At 41.9% G+C, this 23,765-nt stretch overlaps 1 protein-coding gene across 1 annotated transcript in view; it reads right to left on the bottom strand.

Moving 5' to 3' along the window:
* The window catches only part of TRPM8 (transient receptor potential cation channel subfamily M member 8), a 54,478-nt gene extending 40,260 nt beyond the window's left edge, over positions 1-14,218 (bottom strand). The window contains exons 1-6 of the mRNA XM_064515463.1: positions 14,108-14,218; positions 10,969-11,042; positions 8,853-9,009; positions 3,145-3,322; positions 2,155-2,327; positions 1,035-1,209 (exon numbers count right to left, since the gene is read on the bottom strand). Of these exons, the coding sequence (XP_064371533.1) occupies positions 1,035-1,209; positions 2,155-2,327; positions 3,145-3,322; positions 8,853-9,009; positions 10,969-11,042; positions 14,108-14,206 (856 nt within the window). The 5' untranslated portion in view covers positions 14,207-14,218. The remainder of the gene's footprint in view (positions 1-1,034; positions 1,210-2,154; positions 2,328-3,144; positions 3,323-8,852; positions 9,010-10,968; positions 11,043-14,107) is intronic.
* Positions 14,219-23,765: the final 9,547 nt, after the last annotated feature.

Below are 23,765 nucleotides of genomic sequence, written 5' to 3'. Positions count from 1 at the left end.
GAGAAAATTCAACCAATCAATGCATTTGAACAACTCGTTTTCCTCACTACGATTAAAGAATTTCCAAGCAGTTCGTGAAGACACTCTGATGCTAGTTTACTGTTGATTGTCAAATCTATTAACAGCTTTTCTATTTTTAATGGAAACTCATTTTTGCTTAACGTTTTGCCTAAACTGGCCTCAGACACCCTTCTCTCAACACATGCTTTTTCCTCTTAGTAGTCGTAGTCGTTACAAGCTCCAAAGTTCCCCAAACATACGATTTTGTTCAGTTTACCTACTGATTTGACCATTTTGAATTTAGATGCAAAGTTCTTACTGCAAGCTGAAGATTAAGAACCTCTGACTCTTTATATTTTCAATTGTAAAGAAAAGCTAAGAATCCTATGACTCTAGAAGTTAATGTTTTTAAGAAATGTACCAAGTTTCATAGGTCTGGGTGTTTCATCATGACTAACAGTAAGTATGCTTCAGCTGAAGCAGGCAGTCAAAAAGAACTTAATTAAGAACTTTCTGTCAAGGTCTTTGATTTTTCCTTCCTAGCAAAGAAGGGGCAGAGGCAGAGAAAGGGAGATGATCTAGAACCAGGCTGCAGATGGATCAATCGCACTCGCAAATGACTATTTTGGGAAAAGCCTTACTTCAGCTCCTGCACAGTTGTGCTTGAGCTACCTGGAATTCAGTTCCAGGTGGGAAATATGCAGAAGTCAAGGGTCAACCTCCAAAAAACAGACAGCCAAGCAAGAAGAGGAAAGGACTGCAATGCTGAAACAGATAATTCACCAAGTCCCAGAAAGGACTGTGGCAGGCTACTGACACATACACAAAAGAAGATGAGGGGAAAGGTATTGATATCAAGAAGACTAGTACTTCCAGAAGGTGCTCAGGAAGCAATGCAGATAACATCCCTTCTAGCTCAGCATCCAAGGGCTACCACGTACTATTTTTTCATTTCCAGAAAAACTCTGAGAATGAGCCCCAACGCATGCAAACATTATGGAGAAGGAGGTCTGCAGCCCAACATCCACGCTTACCTGGGATAACTTGCTCTGAAATGTACTTTTCTAACTGAGTTCGTACTTTTGCCTCTGTTGTTGGGTGCCCGTGGGTGCCATTATCAACCAGTAAGAGATGGGTGTGATTATTATCCAGGCAATAGAGAGGGTCTCTCTTGAGATCGTCCATTATATAGTGGGCCAAGTAGTACCCCTAGAATCAAAAGCAGTGTGTTTAACAGAGATCCAGGGGCAGAGCAAGCCAATGACAGCTGAATTCCTAGCCACCAATTATTCTCCATTATTTAGGGGTCTATAAATTTCCTGCCTCAAGACACTGCTCACTGGCAGTCCCAGTTCCAGCATGCTTCCTTCAGCCATGGGAAGCATTAGATCTGTGGCAAACCTACTTTCAATGCCCCTCAGTAAATTCAACTGTTTTCCTTTAACTAGTAGGATGGTTTTTTAGACAAGTTCTATAACATCTAGTAGACTAAAGATAAGGGCAACTATGCTGGTATATCTGACAGATGGTACTAATAATATTGGATGAGCAAGATCCTTAACAGCAGTGGCAGATCTAATACTTCTTAGCTGATAGGAAATCCCACTGAGGGTTACTGTGCAGGGATTTCACAACGGCTAGAATAACCTTGAAAGAGGTGATTCCCTAACTGATTCTGTCAGGCATGAAATTGGAGCAGGTGAACTTCCACATAGACTCACAGGCTAAGCCCACAGCCAAAATCACATGCTGGTCTCCCCGCCAGGCCTGACATGCGCAGCCATCTTGGACATAAGAACACTTTAGGTCCCTCCAGTTCTGGGAAAGGCACCTAGTGTTTCATCTCACTGCCATGTACGTCAAGGAAAAGCTGGCCTCGAGTTGAATTGTTTAGGACACAGCAGGCCAGGTTAAATAGACATGCTTCTACAGAAACATTGCACTGGAAGAACTTCTGCCTAGCTCTGCTTTACCAGAAAGTACAAGTGGAGATCTCAACTGACCGCTCACGTCAGTCATCACATGCCAATAGCACCAGCCGAGCACAGGCACTGTTAATGCTAACAGTAGTAGTCAATCAGGAACATGATCTGTATAATTTAAAGAGGAATCTTCTCTTGGTTTCCCCACCAGAGAACTGTATACATTTCTTACGTCATTATCACCACTGCGAATCAGACTTTCTCGGTTGGAAATCATGCCCCAGGCTGCTATGCCAATAGCCACCACATTTTCCTCTGAGCTCCGACTGATGGTGTTGTCTCTGACCACTTCCCCGATGTACTTCATCAGCCCATAATGCGTGCCTCCGGTGAAAATCCAGGCCCCTGGGGATAATACGCAGTAACATGGGAGGATGGAGTAGAATACCCATCCTCATAAGGTATTATCAGTGAGATACCACAAACCAATTCCCTCTTGAGGCCTCAGAAGAGGCATTTATTCTTCAGTTAAATACAAAAGATATGCTGCACAACTTGCTTTACATTACCACAGGCGCTCCTGATGACCAGCTCTCAACCCTGTTACTTCCAAACTGCTAGATCATGTTTGCCTGGAGCACACCAGACAGGCAGAAACAAACTGAACGCTCTGCCTCCCTGCTGACCCTTTGAGCTTCTCCTCCAGCAGGCTTATGCAGCCAAGGCTGCTAAAACCAGCTGTTTATCTCAGATGAAATGCAAGTCACAATGATACTCAGTAGACCATGCCCTTCTCTCTCTCCATTAAGCAGAAAGGCAGTGGCACCAGACCAAAGTTCATCTGCAAGTTTAACAGAGGACATCATGAGGTCCAGGGAATCCTGTTACCTTTCCTATGTTTCAGTGGCTATAATTAAGTTCATGGGTACTCATTTATTTAGTTATTATTATATTCAGTTATCTCATTATTCAGGGGCTTGAAGAAGCAGAAGGTATCCTCCAAACAAACATTAAAATAGACATCCATCAAGGTACTTCACCTGCCAGGTGGTATTATCACACCCACAGTCATTAGGTAACCAAGCCAATAAAAGGGGTCCAGGTGTCAACTGCCCAAACTCATGTCTTGATGCACATTCTTCAGGTATCTGTTTTCCTTCCCTACTGCGTCTACAGTAGCTGAAAGCAATAAAGTAACACAGACACATTTGCAAGTCTTTACCTTTGGACTGGGCTATGTAGATCAGCCTGCTGAATATCTTGCGCATCCGGGGCTTGAGTGCAAAGTTCTTCGCACCCCCAGTGACAGAAATGACGAGGTTAGGGGTTTTCAGGTGCCAGTGCTGAGTCATGAGATCATAGAGTGTTTCAGAGTCTGTGTCGCATGACAAACGAATGTACTTGGTTGAGAGAAAACAAGAAAATAAACATAAGAGATAAATAGTGACAGCTAGGAACCAACCAGGAATTGCATTCGCTTCTGTAATGTACAGACTATCATCCCAATAGCCACTACACAAAGGCAAACGGATGAAGAAGCAGAGTACGTGTTTCTTCCTCTAAAGCATCTTTATCCTGTCCCTACAGCCAGGCACCCATTACTAGGGCTTGCAAAGCTCTCTTCTCACTTGAGAGGTCAGTGCTCAGGTCCTGAGATAAGGTATGATCTTACTGTGAGCAGAACTAAGTGGTAGAGTCAGACTAGCAGCGTAACAAAGACCGTAGCTGCTGGCCTTACAATCTCCCAACTCCAGAGTTTCCAGGTTCAGCCCCAAAACTGCAACCCGCATCTCCTGTCCCCTGGTCAGTGGGGTATTTGGGTTTGCCATGCTGAGGTTGCATTATCATGTTCTGCCACGTACATCTTGAACTTGGCAGAAGCTAAACTGTATAACCCAGGAAATACGATTTTTGCCATTACCAGTAAAAGTCTACAGGCTTTGTACTGAACAGAGTACAGTTTCTCAGGATTTGTTTGGGTTTGTCTTGGCTGGAGCTGATTTTAGCTGTAATAGCAATTGTCTAGCAGTACAGTAACTATCATTTACATTTGCTTTTAGCTTTAGTTTATAGTGAAAACAAGGAGTTATTCTGAGGTGACTGAACAGTTTATGACTCTAGAATAAAACATGGCTTGGAAGAATGCAGACACCAGATGAAAGAGGGCCCAGTCTGCAAAAACAAATGGCAACAGTCAATAAAGGATACTATTCCAGTACAACCTTGTGAGTCAGATAACACTAGTTTTAGAAATAACAAAGCAGAAAACTACTAACTGAGAACCAATGAAAAGAATGAGCATAACAGACTGCTGCAAAAACCTATAAAAAGCAGCCTCAAGTGCACCCAAGATTAAGGAGGATGGGATCCCCATGATTCCAACAGCCAGCATCAAAAGCCTCCCTTCAGAGACCTCAGGAGACGTCATAAAAGGCTCACAACCCTCCTTCCACTAGAGGTAGGCAAAAATGCTGACTTTGTGATCCAGAACAACACTGGAAGCGTGATCATAACACCAAAGGCAAGGGGAAGCTACTGTTACATTTTGAGTATAACAATTTTAACTGTATTGTTAACACTTAACTGTCTTAGTTTAGATTGTTAGTGTTGATATTGTTGTAATTACAGTTGTATATCAATTAGACTATTAATAAACACCAAACCCAGAATTTGTGTATGGTGTCGCTAACATAACATATACCCTTATACCATATAACAGCATTTTAAGCATAACACATTATAATAACTTGTTCAAATTTGTACTGCAGCTTGAACGCTGTATGAGGATGCCACAAAGCACAGTAGATTAAAAAAAAAGAAAAAAGTCTCATATGGACCTATTGTCTCTCCATTTATGTAAGAGGCTCTCTAGCTTTTTTTGCTGTTATTCAAAGTCCCCATCCCAATTTCATCACTGTTAGCAGTTTAGTGTGATAGCCTTTTGAGAGCCCTGAATCACAGTGCATTTGTTTTGTATACATTGCCCAGTGTTCACAGAGGAGCAAAACTACGGGATAAATCCAAGGAACAAATACCTATATCCTGAGAGGCATTTAACTTGAACTGAAGAAAATACTCACCTATTCCAGGAAGGGTTCCCAGGACTAACTATTGCGCTTGGCCCAGGACAGCACAAATAACATCACACAGGCAGGCTAGAAGAGCCAGGCAGCTATGCAGAACTAATGGACTCGCACAGCTTCTTGCCTAAGAAGCATCGACTGCATGAAGCCTTGGGTGTTTTGCAGGGGACCATCCCCCATGGGAGAGGGGAGCCTGCCAGAAACATTAACTGCTCTGCAGAGCTGGCGAGCCATCCCCACAGCAACAACAAGCACTGCCATGAGAATGCCAGTAACAGGACAGTGTCAGGGGAGTCTTCTACCTCCATCCTCACCTTTCAACGCTTGGCATGTTGGCATAAGATATAGGCCAAGGGAACTCACAGCACTGCAAGGCAGGGGCGAAGTGGGACACAAAACCACGTGCTATCCCAGCTGCAGGCCACTGAGACCAAGACAAGTATTGTATTTCCAGGATGAGCGGACCTCAGATTTTGAGTTTGCTACACATGCCAGCAAAAACTGTTTTGCAATGTCTGTGCCCAGCACGGTCTGATGGTCCTGGGAACCTAAGCGTGGAAGAAGGAGGTAACTGCAGGCCATGGCACTCATGGATCAGCTGGCTTCTATACAACAGTACAAGTGCTGTAGCCTGGCATACTAAACTCTCAAGCTCAGGACCCAAACCTTCCCACAGCCCTCACCCCACAGTCTGTCAGGATTGAGCACTTCCTGCTGTTAATACCAAATCTTGTTTGTTCTGTAATTCAAAGGCAGTTCCCCTGCACAAGGCTCTAAGCCCCACTGATGACATGGACAAAGTACCCTGTACCTGTATGAATATACTTGTTCCATCAACGGTTAAGGTTTCCAATTGAATAACTTGCTTTTACCTATATAAAGCAAATAACAAATAAGATACTAGACTTGACTTGCCTGTACAACTTCTCTCATCCTCTTACACATCACCAATGTGCATAACTGCAAAACATGCCTCAGTTACACCTCAGCCTCATTCAATGCACCAGCAAGTATAAATCCCAGACCTCCTAGCTCTACATCCTTGGTGAGGCTTTACTGAAGTTAGGTGAAACCCTCAGCTCAGCTGCTTTCTGAACTCTGAATGTATTTCTTTGAGATACAATGGTGCCATCTCCTGGTATACCCAGGTGGTGCACTTTTCACAATTCCCACAAAAAATTTGCATTAAAAAATTCAAGCACAACCTGACAGTAATCCATTCCTCAAAACAGGTGATGCCAAGTTCTTTTGGTAGCTGAAGTCAGAAAGGTATCAGGAGAAGCATATTTCAGGTTGAACGCTACCAGAACATGAAATACAGCAACTAAAGTGTTCTTGGATGTTGAAGGTACTGAGCAACACTGCAGAAATAAGACAGCATGAGTAAGACAATTCTAACATAATCTAACATTTATGTCACAGCACTCGTCACTCATCTGTCCTAAGAAGTGCTGTGATGGATGTAAAACTTCCTATTATCTACTGCTAACCATCTGCAGTTCTCAGATTACTTTGGGCTTGATGTTATCCCCGCTTTGTAAGAGACTAACAATATATTTTGTAACATTTGAGTCCAGTGGGTGCCTTACAGTGTAGTGAATGAGAATCTGGAACAGAGGCATAACTCCAGGCCAACATGTCAATGGGATGGATTAGCAGGCTTACATACAGTATTTGAACAAAGCAAGCTCTGAAACACACACAGTAGCCTTGAGAGTCCTCATGAAACAAATACAGACAGACAAACTGGCTCTCAAGGTGGTGGTGGGGGAAAAACAACCTAAGTAAACAACATTTAATCTTTGGGAATTCAGAAATGCTGCAATAACCAAATCCTTTTTTCTTTCAGTAAATATATACATCAGCTTACACCACTGTAGCATTAAGCTGAAATGCACATCAACAAATGCAGAAACTATTTGAATCAGTGTAAGTATGGTTGACAACCTTTAGTCCTAGGGGAATAGAACAAAACCTTTGAAGTTTCACTGATATCTTACACCTCCAGCAAATCTACCTTCACTACTTCACCAAACCACAGCAGATATGAGGCTAAACACCACCAACATAACCTTAACTGATGGTCCTCCCTTGTTCCCTCTGGGAGCTAGCAACTGCACTGGGAATCCACTGCATATATTTGATCTACATTCAGTGCGACAATGACACAGGACTTTGGTGGAACACTTTAAGAAAGCCCAAACTGATGAGGAGAGGTGTGAGACTGCAACTGGATACTGTAGGCAGTTCTGGGCTCCACAATACAAGACAGCCATGGACGTACTGGAGTGAATCAAAACAGAGGCCACAAAGGTGGCTGAGGGGCTAGAGCAGAGGACATGTACGGAGAAGCTGAGAGCACTGGGTTTATTCATCCTGGAGATGAGTAGGCACAGGGGGATCTTATTGCAGTCTACAACTATCAGATAGGAGGGCGTACTGAAGATGTAGTTGGACTCTTTTCAGAAGTGCACCGTGAAGAGATAAGAGGCAACAAACACTAATTACAACACAGGAAATTCTGATTTTCACCTCGATCATGCTCAAACACTGGGCCAGCAGCCCAGAGAGGCTGTAGGATTTCCACCCTTGGAGATATTCAAAATCCAACCAGGCATGGCCCTCAGCAACCTGACCTAACTGGGCATGTTTTGAGCAGGAGTTTGGAGTGGTAACCTCTACAGACCCCTTCCAACCGAAATTATTCTCTAAATCTGTGAGGCACATAAGCCCCATTCCGACATCCCCCTTCATCCTTCAAAGTGCCCAGGCAAAGACATAGCTACAAATGTATGAAAAGGGAACACTGTATATCTGCAGATAGTGATGATCTGCACACAGAACAGTCAGGGAGGAAGGGGGGAATGGAAAATAGGGCAGTGGCCAGCAAGTTCTGAGAGGGGCACTGAACGACATCCCAGGCACAAGGTTACAGCCATTATGAAGCACGAGAGAGGATTTTCTGGAGTATCAGGCAGGCACATGTATTTAGGAGCACAGATCCTCAGAAAACAGGTTTTACATCCCTACAGATGTGAAATCCCTTTGGTTATCTATCAGTTTATGTATCCCACTGTACCTTCAGAGGAAAAGCATGTGTAACACGCACCAGCCTGAAGAGCTGCACTGGTGTGCACCCTAGCACCATCTTCTTTCCCAAGCACAAGTTAGTCCATGGTGGAAAGGAAATAAAACGACATTCCAAGAAACAACCTTGACTTGGTGTTGAAGTCAAAGTCAGGAACAAAGCCTCTTTATCAGGAGTCTGATCACTCAGGCACTAGAGCTTATCATGTCGGGTTCAAGGGCAGGCACCACTAAAGATAGCCAAAAAGGTGCTAAGCTCTTCCCCAGGGACACCGGATTTCAGTATAAATGAGGACCACAAAATGGCTACTGCAACTGTACACTGATACACTTGGGGTGCAGAGTCCCAGTGAGGGAAGTCACAGGTCTAGTTTAAATTATTCCCTCCTAACTCCACTCAGAATTGTATTATAGGGCAATTACAATACAACTAGCTACACACATACACACACAAAATTGAGCATCGCCATCATTCACCCATTCTTTTACTACATCTGGAAATAGATAACCTCTCTTTAACCCCGTCATCAGCCTATGAAGCAAATAACAAAAGAAACTACTTTTTCCTACCTAATATCAGGGCTTGAGAAACCAGCTTGCCTGCTTTGCAACCAAACTCCTTCCACTCCCATTAGAATAAAATCTACTTTAGCCTCACCTTCCCTGCTTTTCCAGAGGCTTCAACTGGCATTGGATTCAGGATTCCGAGTATGGCACACCCAATAGAGGCCTTACAAATACCCTCGACACAACCACTTACCTTTCCTCTTTTCCCCAAATTTTCAAACTGAATGTCCCCAAAGGCATCAGTAGGAAGTTCCTTGGTGTGCTTCTTGTAATTCCATTTCTCGCTGTTATTGATTTGAGTGCCCTCTATATGCTGATTTTCAGGGTATCCACATTTACACAAGTTGTCCCTGGAAGAAGAGTGAATGGGCACGAAATCCCACAGTGAACACCTTTAAGTTCTCGTTTCTGTCGGTAATTGATATTTTATTAACAAGAGACAGAGTATTCACAACTGGTATCGCCTTCAAAACACGTGCAGTGTCTTTCTGCTCAAGCAGCACATTTCCAAGAAGTTTTATTCTGGGACAAATCTAGAGTTTATGGAATATGGTATACCTACAATAGCAGTCACAGCAAGCAGGAATCTGTGAGCAAGGTCACACAAACTCATTACAACAAGCTAAGCAGCAGATGAAATTACAGTAATAATTATACACAAGATTCTACTGATCTGCTAAGTGACAGATCAACAGCTAAGACCAGTATATAACCATGTGACTCCTCCTCCAACATGATTCTGTGGTAACTCGCACTGTGAAACAGAGATGAATACATCTTGGACAACATTTTGTGCTGGGAGATGAGCTGACATTTCTGGACGGGCCTTTTCTATATGAGAAACTCTACAACTAGTGTGAAACTCTACAACTGAACACAGAGGTGAAGCAAAGGTACAGAACTCTGCATCAGACAACACCAGGAGTGACCTCATCAGCTGCAAATCTGCTAGGTGTAAATGTTTTCTTTTTGTTCTTGTGCTTTCAACCAGATTTTTGCCAGGACAGCCTTTGTGACAGTATTTATAAGATGCTGCAGGATCCAAATACAAGCAAAAGCATACAGAGAACAACAGTCTCTTAAGGCTATGAAAGGACTAGAAGAAAAGTGCGGCACAGCACACTACAATAAAAGATCAATCCTTGGCACCTGCCAGAATGCTTCATAAATGATCTAGGTATACAGACTTCAAGAACATCAAGTACCTTCAAGTGACCAACTCGCAACACTCCCTGTGTTTCTTGCTTATGGAGAAGATTCAGTCCTGCAACCGCTGCCATCTAATCGCTGTCTGAAGAGAAGCTGGAGGTTTTACAGTATTATGTATGAACCTGCATACTTAGAGATAAGAACCAGCTCTCTGTCCTCCACTGGCCCTTTTCCAGATGTCATTTTTAGTGGCAGAAGAGGATCCCAAGTAAAACTTTTTTGAGATGAGACAAATTCCCCTCCCTCTCTGAGGCCTTTTACCTCATAGCTTTAGAGGAGAATGAGGATACTGAGGACACAGAGCGTTCCATATTAGGACTTCCAAGCTGCATTAATTTGATCACTTTTGTCCTGAGATAAAAAGAAACTGAAGTCCCAGCAACATTCTGGTCCTCAAGTCTGTCTCATATAAGTACTTGTACCTGAATATGGAGCAAAGATAATACCCTATCTTAAAGGAAGATCGATCTGAACAAAACGTAGTGACTGCATCTCTCTCCCATAAAGACTTGCGCATGGAGTTTCTGTATTTGGGCTTCAAAGGAAATTTTAAACTATGCAAGCTTCTGATACATACAAAATTGTAATATACCAACACTAGTGCTGGTAATGCATCCCTAAAAGCATCTGTATCTTGCCACAATTATGCTGCAAACAGGGAATTTGATATAAAAACCTCTCTGTAACAGAGTTACTGGAAGGTATCCAGGCAAAGCTGGCATGAAGGTTTTCTGATTTTGATTTCTGATGTTGCATGAAGTTACTTGCAGAGCATCTTGAAAATTGATACATTTCCAGTTTTTACACCAACTACAGACACAGCCTGGAGCTTGGAGAAGCGCTCTGTGGTGCCTCTCCCACCACCACAACCTCCAACTCTTTCAACAATGGCTCAAGAAAGCCTCAGCCATATCCAAACAAACCAAACAAGAAGTGACAACGAAAGGAGTTGTACAAGCAGGACTGAGGTGAGGTTGCACTGCCTGATTCAGAATCCTAACACAAAAGTCTGGGAAAAATATGCCTCCCTAGCCTCTGAAACGGGTAGAAATACTCTCATTTCCCAGTCCCAAATCCTGTAAAGCAAAGCATCTACTTACGTTGACTTAGTGTCTTTTGTAAAAAAGACACATTCTCTCTTCTTAAAGTTTTCTTGAATGAAGTTGACCAAATCCTTGGAAGGAAGAAAAAGAAAGATATTTTTATTTCTAGTAACTTATAATAGAGCACAGACCTCAGTAACAACATAGACAACTTAAATACCAAGTAAAACCAGTGCAATTCCACAAGTCTCTTTTCTCAAAGCAGATGGTGAAGGGCAGCTAGAAAGCACTGCTTGGAGTCTACAGGTCACAAAAGACTACTAAAAATTATAGACAGGAATTCCAAAAAACACATCTGATATCAGTATTTTGGTATGTATTAAGCATAATTTATATTAAAAAGGCAGAGGGTTGGGTTTCCCTACCCCCAAAATCTCGAACAGAAAAAAAAAAAAAAAAAATTACTATTGCTTGATTCCCTAAGAATCTGTGGAGACTCTGTTTGGATTTCAGCAGATTTAACCCAGAACAGCCACACAGAAAACACCCCACTTGAATTCAGTGGCACAATACAGTAGGCTTAAACTACAGAGCATTGCCATTTGCATGTGTTATCATGTTTCCAAATAACATGCAGAACTTAAAACTGGCAATACTTTTCAAAACAGTTGTTTAACCCTGGTCTAGATAGTGCTTAAGAACAGTATTTCAAACACCACTTCTTCCCTGGAACAAGAGAATAAACATCCTCTTAGGCAGAAGCTATTTTAACTCAATACAAAAAAAAAAAAAAAAAAAAAAATCAGGAAGCCTAAGCAACTGAACTCATGCTTTAAGTGAGCTCAGTGAAATGCAAGATGTCTCCAGCTTGTTTAACCATTAATTGTCATACTAATTTTTAAATTCCAGAAATTGAACACTACACAAGAACTGCCTTTAGAGTTCAGGGGAAGCTTTGGAACTCAGGAGATGCAAATTTACTATTAATCTGCCTCAGCAAGCTATAAAGCAAAAAGTTTCCTCACCTGCTGTTAATACTTGGGTTTATTTGTTTTTAAACACTGCTTGGATTCGCAATCCAAGAACTACAGCAGACACTTGGGATGAAAAGGGAAGACATACAGTTACAGCTTACCATTTTGACAGAACAATGATAGTTAAACAGCACTTAAATGAAGTTATTTCAAGTGAAAAAACATCCTTCAAAAAGGAGTATAATACCCAAAACAAAGAATATGAAAAAGAACATAACTAGCCAGTAAAAATCACAATGATGTAGGAACAAAAAAGCGGGGGGGGGGGGGGGGGGGTGGCTGCAGCAGCTGTCACATGCTAAAGACATAAGAACTAGTCATTAGACCTCTTTAAAGCACATCAGAAGAAAGAAAATTGCCAGAGAATTGCTGTGATCAGAAAATGATGGAGGACTGAAAGGGATGTTTAACATAATTCTACTTTGTCTGGCTTTGCCATCAAGTTCTGTAAAGAAGCTGGAGCTCCTCTTTACAGCAAAAGAGCTGGAGGATTTGTCCCAACCTGCACTGTGAAAAAGGATTTTAGAACTGAAGCGACTAAGAGCGAGCAGTAGTTTCAAGGACCAAAAGGGATTCATTCAAGTGCTCTAAGGAAAATAGTTGAATTACTCACTGTGGGGTATCTCTATTGCCTAAATTAGCCCTTAAGTGTCTAATATACAGAGGTGGCAAACGCAGCATTTCAGAAAAGACCAGATAGGTGCTTACAGACATCACACCCAACGGTATCAAGCAAACCAGTAAAAGTCACCAGCTTCCATATAGTGCCACCACGTCTTGATTCAAAGTTTTTTGAAGGAGCTTATAAGCCGTCCTATTGGTAGGGGCCAAAAAGTTATTAAAAAAAAACCAAAACAACAACACACACACACACCCCACGCCCACTTGGCTGCCATAAAATTGGAGACTAAGTCCTCTTGGGTTTTATCACAACAGGATGTAATTGGCAAGAGTAAGTAATCATACCGCATAACAAAGAAAAACATCAGTGGGGTCCTACAGAGATCTGGGCCTTTCAACATATTTTATAAACACTGGAAACATTGGCTCAGTATTCAACAGCTAACAAGTTAAAACAAAGACTAGAACTTACTGGAGAAGGACAGAGATTACATTTTGCCACAGTGTCAGCTCTCTACAACAATAAACCTGAATACTTAGTTACAATGACTCAGTCACAACAGATATACTACCACTTTGAAAGAGACAAAAATGGCAATAAAAATGAACACAAACATGGGAAAGTTTCATACAAGAACAGATTACAGACCTGGACTCTGCTTTAGTTGAGACTGAAGGAAGACAGGAGGGAAAGTCATACATTCATTAATGATTGTTACATGATGAGGAGAGAACAACCCTCAGTTCCCACAGGTCAGAGTTTTGAAAACTGAAGGGAAGTGCTTTCTCCACACAAAAGATAACCCAACCACAGAATTATTGCGCTGAATGTGGCAGTGGAGCAGAAAGCTGGTTCAAAAAACAAAAACAAAAAAACCCTACAGTCTCATCTTCTCCATGATCCACCACTGTCTGCTGCAAGAGAGGACACAGGGCTAAACAGGCTTTTTGGCATGCAACAGTACTATCACAATCTCTTATGGTACCCATCCCAACTTTCTGATCCAAGCTAAAGTCTACCACTCAAGTGGGTAACCGCAATTCCAAATACTGGCTTGTTGGTCCAGAATTGGTCTTTGGAATTGCTCTTTCACACTGTAAATAGGTTATTACTCACCAAACTTTCTTATCCTGAAAGGAAGAATGGGTTTACATAGTAGAGTGATATCTCACGGGTCCAGCTGGTACAGTCAGGAAAGATCATTAAAACCCTTCCTCAGATTTTAAACAGATTAAGCTTTCTGAAGACAGACTTTTCCAGTATAAAGCTTGTCAGTGTTTTCCAACTATACCAGTGCTGTTAATAAAAGACAATTACCTCCATCTACAAGCCTTATCCAGCCTATGTCCTTAGACTCTTACTACTTCAAGGAAGAACCATTACAGCTTGAAGGGTTGCTGGCTAGGAAAACTTTTCCATAAAGGGGAAACTGCCACAAATCAATAAGCCTACTCCTGTTAGTACATGACCTGATTTATTACCGCTGTGACCCACTTCCAAGAGCATACCCAAGCTTATCAAGGATGTACCAGATACTCACACTGTCACTGCATGACACATCTATGCTGCGAGACATGCTGGAATAAAGGAGTCTGGAACTCTCAAAATTGCCATTTCTTCGGTGTCGCATGGTGCCCATAGAAACCTGAAACAGCAAGGGGAGGGGGAGATTAAGAAGGCTCACTACGACAGTCATTTCTTTCACTAGACAAAAAACAAGGACACTTAGAGCCATGGGAGGACAAAGTGGGGGTTACTCAAATCCGACGTAAAAAATTACAGAGTTAGTTGGCTTCTAAAATATGAAACTAACGTTCAGAAAAAGTCTTTTCTCCCATTTCATATCCCACAGACTTTCCTCCTCCCCCCCCCACTCCTAAAAGAAACCCCAGTCAACATGCCTTGAGACAGTAATGTACAATATATGCCATCCTATGCTTAACTGCAGTAAATCGAATTGTATCTCAGCTCTCCTCCTTTCCCCATCTCTCTGATGAACAAGCTGGAGACTTGTGCTATTCAACAGTTACAGACAAAGAACAGTCCCTAACACAGTGTATTTACAATTTACAAATTAAATAAGATCTTAAGAAGAAACATTTCAATTACAAAAACAAAAGAACCGCAATACAAAAAGGAGCTGGTTCAGCAGTACCCCAGAATCTTACAACAGTTGCAGGACCTCAACACAGATCCCTCATGTCCCTGTCCACTCCTCTAACAAGAAATTTAACAAAATCTATTGGAACTGAGACCTAATGGAGTTGCCCATTAAGTAAGAATCCATGAAGTCTGGAATCAAATGCGTTTTAATTACCCTCTAGAACAGACACCTGTACTGGTCTCTCTGTCCTTGAAGGAAGATCACTTCATTCAAGCCACATCCCAAAGCACAGAACAAAGTTACGTTTATGTTAACAGCAAGCATTTCAGTTCCTTTTATGAAACAAAACCTTTAGGAAAAGATCTCCTTCCTTTGGGAGAATGCAAACGTATCTGGTTGATACCGGCATTTCCGAAGTACCCATCTTCCTTTACAATACACTGCCTGACAGATACGTTCTGGAACACCGAAAGAAAGCAATCCGGTGTGACTACCTTTTACAGGTGAGAAATTGAGGCTAACAGATGAAAGATGACAATGTCAAAGTAGTTTGCTATTACAGAAACACCTGATTTTCACATCCCAGAGCCCCGTTACGAGTATGAAGCGATAGCAGCTTGCTAAGTATCATTTCTGCTAATTGCCATTCCAAGACCATTGCAGCTACCATTTTAAGGCCAGCAGAGCCTCACTGCTTGGCACCCATGAAAGGATGCCCAAAGAACCACCTGAGAAGCATTTAGGCACTTGGCCAGCATTGCTCTTCCTCTGACAGAGACCCTGACTGCAGAACAGATCCATAGGACCCTGGTGAACAAGCAGCCCTCTGATAAAAAAGTGATAGGTCTCATGATGCATTTCCAAACAGGGACAAGCTGCAGTAACAGAGCTGACCTTAGTGCTGGCATTATGACAGGTTTCATTCAGCAGCCTGAAGGTTTCATGATGCCTCCTTCCCTCTTCAGACAGGACACAAGCTTGGCACATTGCAAACTTTGCACAATGAGAGGACAGAAGAAAAACGGACTATTTTCCAGCCTTAAGATATACGGACAGGTACAATGATACGCAGGTATCACTGGAAACAGGCTGGGCTCCCAGTCCACCACCAAACCCATCCTCTAAGATCAGAGCAGAGAAGTGGCTACCAAAGCTCTAGCAGTTCCTTTTCTACAAAGACATGCCTGCAGAGTTTTACCTTGGAGGAACTGAATGGATAGAGCCACACTCCAAGTATGCAGCCTTTGCAAAATGTTAGCATTAGTAACAATCAAGACAAAATATGATTGAGAGGCTACTGTGTCACTCCTGTAAAATTCCCCCCCTCAAAACACCCAACCACACACACACACACACACACACACACGCGCGCACACACACACACACACACACACACAGAGCAAAAAACAAGGAGGTTTTCAGCTACCATTAAACTAAAGCTTTAGCTGGATAAGACTGGCAATTGTGTGTTGGGAGACATGTTTCCTAATAACCCAGTAAGCAAACACTTTTAATTTGTTATGACTGATGCTTGATGTAAAGATGATTTAAAAGCTAGAATTCAAGCTAAGAGTTCCATGGAGAGAAATGCATTTTGGTTTGGATCTATGCAATCTATTTATTGGCCGAGTTTTATTTGTTGATATGCTTAGTAAGTTTAACAACAGAAGAGTGACCATACACATAACTACACAGAGAAAAGATTAAATGGAAACAAGGGCATTAAATTATTCATTCAAAACACTAAAGATTTCAGGTCTGTCTCACTGCATCTGTAAATAATTGATAAGAATGAATGTGTTGCAAACAAACTGAAAAAAAGTTAGCAAGAGGCAGAGGAGCTCCGAAAGACTTATGCATTATTTTTGAATCTAAGTTTTGAAGAGCTGCATTGCTACCGGTGTTTAGCTGATATTTATGAAAGAAAACCAATAACCTCACAAGTGTTAGAAATACCACAAAAATTGTACATACTTTAAATAATGAATTGAGTGACCTAGCTGCAGTCTACATAACAGGCAAATGCAATTCATTATCCATATTTCCAATCCATTTAATATATAGAAAGACATAAATAAAGTACAGACTACTGCATTAAAGCATAACCTTCTCAAATGAACACATTTTGAGAGTATTAATCACTGGATAAACACCAGAACAATCCACTTAAGACTATTATGACTTCCATAGCACTTGGAGGACTATAATCCAAGAAAATCTTCAGCCTGGAAGCGACTGAAGGGGAAAAAAAAAGTAACAAAAAATAACTAGTTTTAAAGAGACTTCAGTTTTTACAGTCGGCTATAAAAAGCTTTCCCAGTTGGAGCCAACTTGGCTGCAGCTAAAAAAGCAAGACCAACTTCCATGCTCAAAAAGGTTTCAGATAAATCTATGCCTCTAACCACTTTTTCCATCAATATAATTTTAGCTACTGGTTTAAAGCAAATGTTTTCTCAGAAGGAAAAGATGTCAAACTTCAGCAGTACAGCTACCTCAGCTTCAGGCTATTAAAAGTATATACTCTAACTACAGAAAATACAAAACCTAATCACATACCAATGTGAAACACTCACCAGAATCTTCAGAACATGCCCCAGCAACCCTGCTGAACTCATTACTTAAAGAGGAAGGTTTTGATATACTTCAGCTTGCAAAGCCCCACCTTTTTTGATCTGTGTCATACTTTCCTTTTAAGGGAGGACACAGAAAAGGAGAGAGAAAGCAACAGCAGATTATTCAGCAACTGATAATGAAAGAAGGCATAATTACAGCAGGATGCAGGAAAAAATAAATAACTGTAGCAGGTTACTTATAAGTGGCTGAAAACAGCAATGTTTCTGCTCCATCTGCTTATAGTGGATCGTAGGAAAACGGTAACAATACTGCAATTTAATTTATGCAATCAACAGCACTATTAAAAAGCCACAAGTATAACAACAAAATGCTTATGGGAAGCAATAATCAGCTTTTAATATATCAAAAGATAACAGAACATAGTTTTAAAATCAGCACCTATGAAACTAACTTATTAAAAGGTTGTTGACACGCTACCAACTACACAGAATTTTACAATACCTGATATTTTAACCCAATAAAAACTTACTCTGAGCCTTTTAATTTTTTAAGCTGCTAGTCTCACTCACCAGTATCAAGTAACCTGGTTTTCTTGTGCCTTTAATTTAAAGCGTTTCACTTTGGAGAGACTCATTTCTATTGTCATGAAATTCATAGCTACCACCTGGAGAGCCAGGTAAAAAAAAAAAAAATCACAAACAAAAACCAAGCCGAGGTGTTTTAAGCTTTCATTGTTGAAAAAGCACACAACATTATTTTCTGGTAACCAGGGGTGTTTCTACACTGTACAAGTACATGCTGAAGCTGTGACCCCAAGAGTATCTGGTCCAAAGAATCTGCTGACCTGCACTGGGCTCCCTCCATGTACCTAATTCCAGGCTTTTTTTCCCCTTGGAAACCAAGCTGAGGGAGCAATGCACAGAGGGATGTGACCCCAGCATGCAATCAAGGTGTGGCCAGGGCATATACCTGGACACCCACAAAAAAAACCCTCAGCATAAGGCATTCCTCTAGCAGCTTTTGCGATAGCAGGAGGAAGAAGTCTCGGGTGCGTTTTTCTTTTCAGTCACAATGGGGCAAGGTAGTGCTACCCTGCAAGGACCCTCAGCATTAAGAGGCCAGCCAACTCAGCCAGGTTCCCAACAGAGACCAAGGCAGAAGTGGGAACCGAGCTGGCCTTTTCCAGCCTGCCTGCAGACTAGTATCCCAGACTCAGAGCCCTCCTTCCTGCTGTGATGAAGATAGTTTTATTTACCTTTATTTAACCCTCATGTTACTTTGGCATATACACATCTGCATATGCATCAACATACAACATAGCTGTAATCTCCAGTTCCATGACTGTGTTGGCATCACCAGCAACAAGACTGGAACACAGATCTATCAGTATTCGAGCTAGATTATAGTCATTCAGGACAAGAGCAGGACAGCCACTCGCACCAGTTCTTTTCAGATTACAGACCCAACAAGCCTATGCACCTTTCAAATACTGCTCTTCAGCAATTATCACAATTAATTATGAATATAGACTTTCACCGGGATGAGCAAAGCAGTCCCCTAGACAAACTGGTTTACTCCAAAAGCAGTTTAAAGAAGTCAAGTCCTTGGCACTTCTTGCCAGCACACTACCTGGAAGTCAAGGATAGGAACTGAAGAGAAAAATTTTCCCATATTCCAGTTCAGCATTTTTTTCAAATTCACCCTTAGATTTTCATCATCTGCAGCAACTGGTTCAGCCAACACTCTAAAGTTTTTCAGGCAGGAGGTCTTCCAGGGAGCTTGTGCCACCGGGACAGATGGAATCTGACTGAACAAGGTATTGGAGAGGGAACAAATTTCATGCCAAGCAACAGAGGCTGAGCACCTGTGCTGCACAGAAAAAATTCCACTAGTAACCTAACAGCTACTTTTCTCCACTCTGATGCTTCCAAAATACGAGTCCCTCACAGACATGAAAGCTTCAAACTTCATCCTTTCATTGAAGCAAAAGAGAATTCATAAAGTTGTCTTTCACTGTATGGCCTTAGCTAAAAAGGGGTTCAGAACTTCAGCCAGCACTTGTGCCTGAGGCAGGTCAGTCTTCCCCCCTGCACCCCGGTGACAAGACTGCCCAGAAGGCCAGGACCATCACGGACCACAGTGTCCTACCCATTCAGATGCAAAGTCATCAAAAGACTAAAGAACAAAGGAAGACAAGAAGCTGCAAGAATAGATGTTTTTGGACAAACTATTTATACCTCTGTGACATCAAGGGTAACACCATATGCTCCAAGAACATAGTTTGCAACTTCCACCACTTGCCAACTGCACAACCACTCTGAACAGCAGCTCTGCCTGTAGGCACTGGCACCCAAGCTACAAGATAAACTGCTAACAGGCAAATCCAGGAAGAACAGCCCTGCATTTGTTGGACAGTCAATCCATCCTGAAAGAAACCATACATAATGTGGACAACATTGTCTGCCCAAAGGAAGGAAAGCTAGGCACATGCTTTAGACACCACTTCCACTGCGACTTGGCCATCAAAGTTGTCTGGAGCTTAACTTTACACTGCAGTGACCAACAGTTCTGTGTCTATGCTACAATACTAACTGCACACTGCCAATTAATGACCTGTGAAGAGGTAGCTACTATGCACTTTGTTGCTCCATTAACCTCCCCACCCTCCCTTCTTGGCTTGGTTATCCAGTTGGTTCAACTACAAAGTAAACAGGAAATGGACTGAAGAAACTTAGGCATAAAACATTGCTAGGATCACAAAACGACAAGCACATGAAACTTCAGGCTTAAAGCCAGAAAGCCTGTATTCATTACACACACATGCTTCTCCACATCCCTCCATCATATAAGAGCTATTATCACATGAAGCCTACCTTAAGCTGATAGTAAAAGCTGATTAAGAGTTTAAACCATGGCAGGCTACTGCAGCTTGCATTTCATTTCCCCTGGACCACCAAAATGAAGCAAAAAAGTTTCCTTTCATTTCCTCACTTAACCCAGACTCAACAACATAGGATGCAGTTTCACCACCGATGTCAGAAAGTTTCCCTACAACAGCATTCACCAGTGACCTTTTAATTAAGTCACGGGGAATTAAGACTACCTTTTGCCTTCCTCCACTACACGCATGTTCAGCTCAAACACATAATTCATCCAAGCAATCCACTACTCAGGGAACATACTGAAACAGATCACAGACTTGCAACTTCTGTACAGGGCACTGGGAAGAAGAGTTCTCAGATAAAGCAATTCCTGGTGATGCTCTGCATTCACAACCATATTTCACAAGAACAGGTTTCAGCAGAGGCAGATAGTAGCAATACGCTTATGAATCAACATCAGTGAGGTAGGGAATGTGAGTCTTTATCTTGGGTTTATACCCACACAAAGTCCCTTAGCCTTGTCCTGTGAAACCAGTCTGGCTGATAACTCTGAGGATGAAGAACTAACAAGTACATAACAAAGAGCTCAATCATCATTTCAAAAGAAAGCAATTGAAGAGTTGGGGAGCAAACCCTTCTGCCTGGTCCTGTTGGGCATGGCAAAACCAGAGAGCAAACACAGGGATTTGAGGGAGCATTTGACAGTTTTCAAGCATAGCGAATCCACCTGTTCTTCAGGTAAGAGAGTGGGCACCCCAAGCATAAATGAGAGCAATCCCCTTCAGACATCTCACAAAGTTTTTAATCTACCTGGGAAAAGATGTTCAATATTCTCCAAGGACAAGGACTCCTCCTTTGGTAATAATTCAAACTTCCCAGCATTCCTATATCTTTGGTCTGAGAATACACATGCAAGTATTCCAAACCTACATTAATTATAACAAGTGTCAGCAAATAAACTGATATTTACTGTACTCCAGCAAAATCAGGTCTGACTCACCCAGAGACATTTCAGTGAGTATTTGCCCAATTCTGCAGAATTTCCTGTCTTTCCTAATGCACAGAAAGTACCAAGGAGAATTTCAAGATTGTGTAACAGCAGTTCTGGACTAATTCGAGATGACTATTTGTGAACAATAAAAATGGAATTACAATGGATTCTACCTTCACAATTCCAGCAGCCTTTACAGACAGTAAGATCTACGTTTGCAGTATAAGCACTGTATTTGACCACATGCTCAGGCTGGCAAACTTTATCCAAATAAATGAAAGAAAAGATAGAGGCACAAAAACATCACTCTGGAAGTCTGTAAGATACCATAATTTGAGCTACTTTTTAACTTATAGAGAGTTGAGAAATCCTTAACTACATTAGTGCTAACAATGCCAATTACAGTTGATGGGAACTTGAATAATGAGGATCGCCACGCTACCAATATCTTTACTGAAATTATGTTAAACTTACAACGTTATAAAGATATCAGATTCAGGCCAAAGAGCTATGATGAATGACGTAAGAACACATATCCTCAGGATAAGCATTCAGAGACTGCCAGCATCATTATCTGTGCAGAAATGAAAATGTAGCAAGCACTTACGTCACTAAGAAATGGAAATTCACACAGTTCCCAAAATATTTGCTATTGTACCAACAGCCAAGAAGAAACTGTAAGGAGAAAAGATGTTTCTGCACACAGACAAACCCTGTGATTCCATTCCTCAGCCGACAAGAACTCGAGAGGGGCAATTTACTGCTGAAGGCAGAATTGGCAGTGCTCCCTGAGAAGATGTCTAATATGTTCTCTTGCAATCCCCCCCACCTTTTTTTTTAAACTAAATTTGTCACTTCACAATACAGAGTGAAAATTTTCATGCCAAGTGGACTGTCCTTGGCTGACTCTATTAAAACAGACTACTGGCCATGAAATCCTTTCCAGTAACAAGGTTGTTTTGGCTCACCTTTGTGCCACATGCTATTAGCACATTGTTTAAAGACAACGTCTTGCTGGAGGATTATATATAGGGTTTCACAGTGTAGGCACCATACTATAGAACTCAATGGCTGAAAACACTCTTGGGCCATCTATTCCCACCCCGAACTCAAGGAAGAGGCCAAACACACACACCAGATGTGCTTTGCAGCACTATCCATGCATGATGGATTAAATGGGCAAAAGAGCTGAAATAATCTCATTTTGCTGAGTGCTCACCAACATCTTTTCCTAGTGTAAATTCCCCTCACAGACTGTCAGAGAGAATAAGATGCCAAATACTGTCATGGAACAGCCAGAGTACTTACTAATTACAGCAGCAAAAATGAGATGCTTACATGAAGACGCACTAAAAAAATACATCTGTTGCAGAAAAAAACACTTTGGATTTGTTTGGCTTTGGCTCCAATCTGCTCATACCATTCCTGCTTGTGAGCAGGAAACAGACATTTGTGCTGATAAAGTTTCATAGAGAAGCTCATTTACTATGTAAGACATGCTTTCTGTAGCCTCTTTTATTGCTTGAAGCTGTAAGGACCTGCTTCCTCCCATTTCATCCACACTGCAGAAATTCACCTTGAGCAGAGGTAACAGCATGCGTGACTCCTTACCCTTTTTATGTTGCATTTTTGATGGAGAAAACAGTCCTTTCATAAACACCAGGGAAAACAAATCTGTTTCATCATGTCTTCAGTTCGGGCACTACATTTCTCAACAGCAGTAGAAGAAAGGGGGAGAAAGCAATGAAAAGGACTAAAGGTGAACTAGGAGACAATATTTCAGCACTTATCCTCAGAAGCACCCCAAACATAACTGGCATGAACTACACAACAGACCTGGGGAGAAGTAAGGTTAATTACCTGCCATTTCAACTCCAATCCCTTTGTCTATTTGCCCCATCTTCCTCCTTAAATGCCCAGCTGTTCTCAGCAATGATCAGAAGTTTACTATTTCCCAGCTGTGGCTAAGGAGAACATCTGAAGATGCTACACAGACGGCAAATCAATCTTCTAGCAATGGGCATCCCACAAAAGCCCTGAGATGCAGCAGACAAAATCCTTCAGACCAAGCAAAAGGACAAGGACAGGCTGTGTGCGTGGGCTACGTGTCCCTTGGGTACCAGTGACCGAGAATGCTACAGGACTAAAGCTTCCAAGCAGGAAAAGCCTAACTAACTAGTAGTCCAGAAACAAGACACCCCTTGGCTAATGCAGCTCCCCCAAGAGTGCAGGCAGTGCAGAAACTTTACGCCCAACCCTCCTCAGGGCACTGGAGATGTGTAGCTTGAGCTCTGTCATTGTCATCAAATGGCAGGAGGTGAGACAGAGAGAGACAGAAAGACAGCCCCATGGCTACTGAGGCTGAGACTCAAAAAACAAGAAGGGTTTCAACCAGCTGAGTTTCAGGACCGCAGGCTGGGGAGTGAAACACTTGTAAGAGGAGCATGAAGAAGGTTTGGCAAGAAAGAACAAAAATCTGAGGACTAGGTGGATGTTTGGAAAAAAAAAAAACACAGAAAAAACTAAAAAGGAGGAGCGAAACAACTGGAGGGACAGCACTCAGCTCAATCCTGGATCCCTGGCTAAACACAGTGAGATACATAACATCTTACCCAGACCTTTGGGCATCCCCTCCACACCTCTTCAG

The sequence above is a fragment of the Dromaius novaehollandiae genome, chromosome 7 (assembly GCF_036370855.1).
Source record: "Dromaius novaehollandiae isolate bDroNov1 chromosome 7, bDroNov1.hap1, whole genome shotgun sequence".
In the NCBI taxonomy this organism is placed as follows: domain Eukaryota; kingdom Metazoa; phylum Chordata; class Aves; order Casuariiformes; family Dromaiidae; genus Dromaius; species Dromaius novaehollandiae.
Note: the sequence above shows the minus strand (reverse complement) of the source record. Positions and strands in the feature narration are given on the sequence as shown.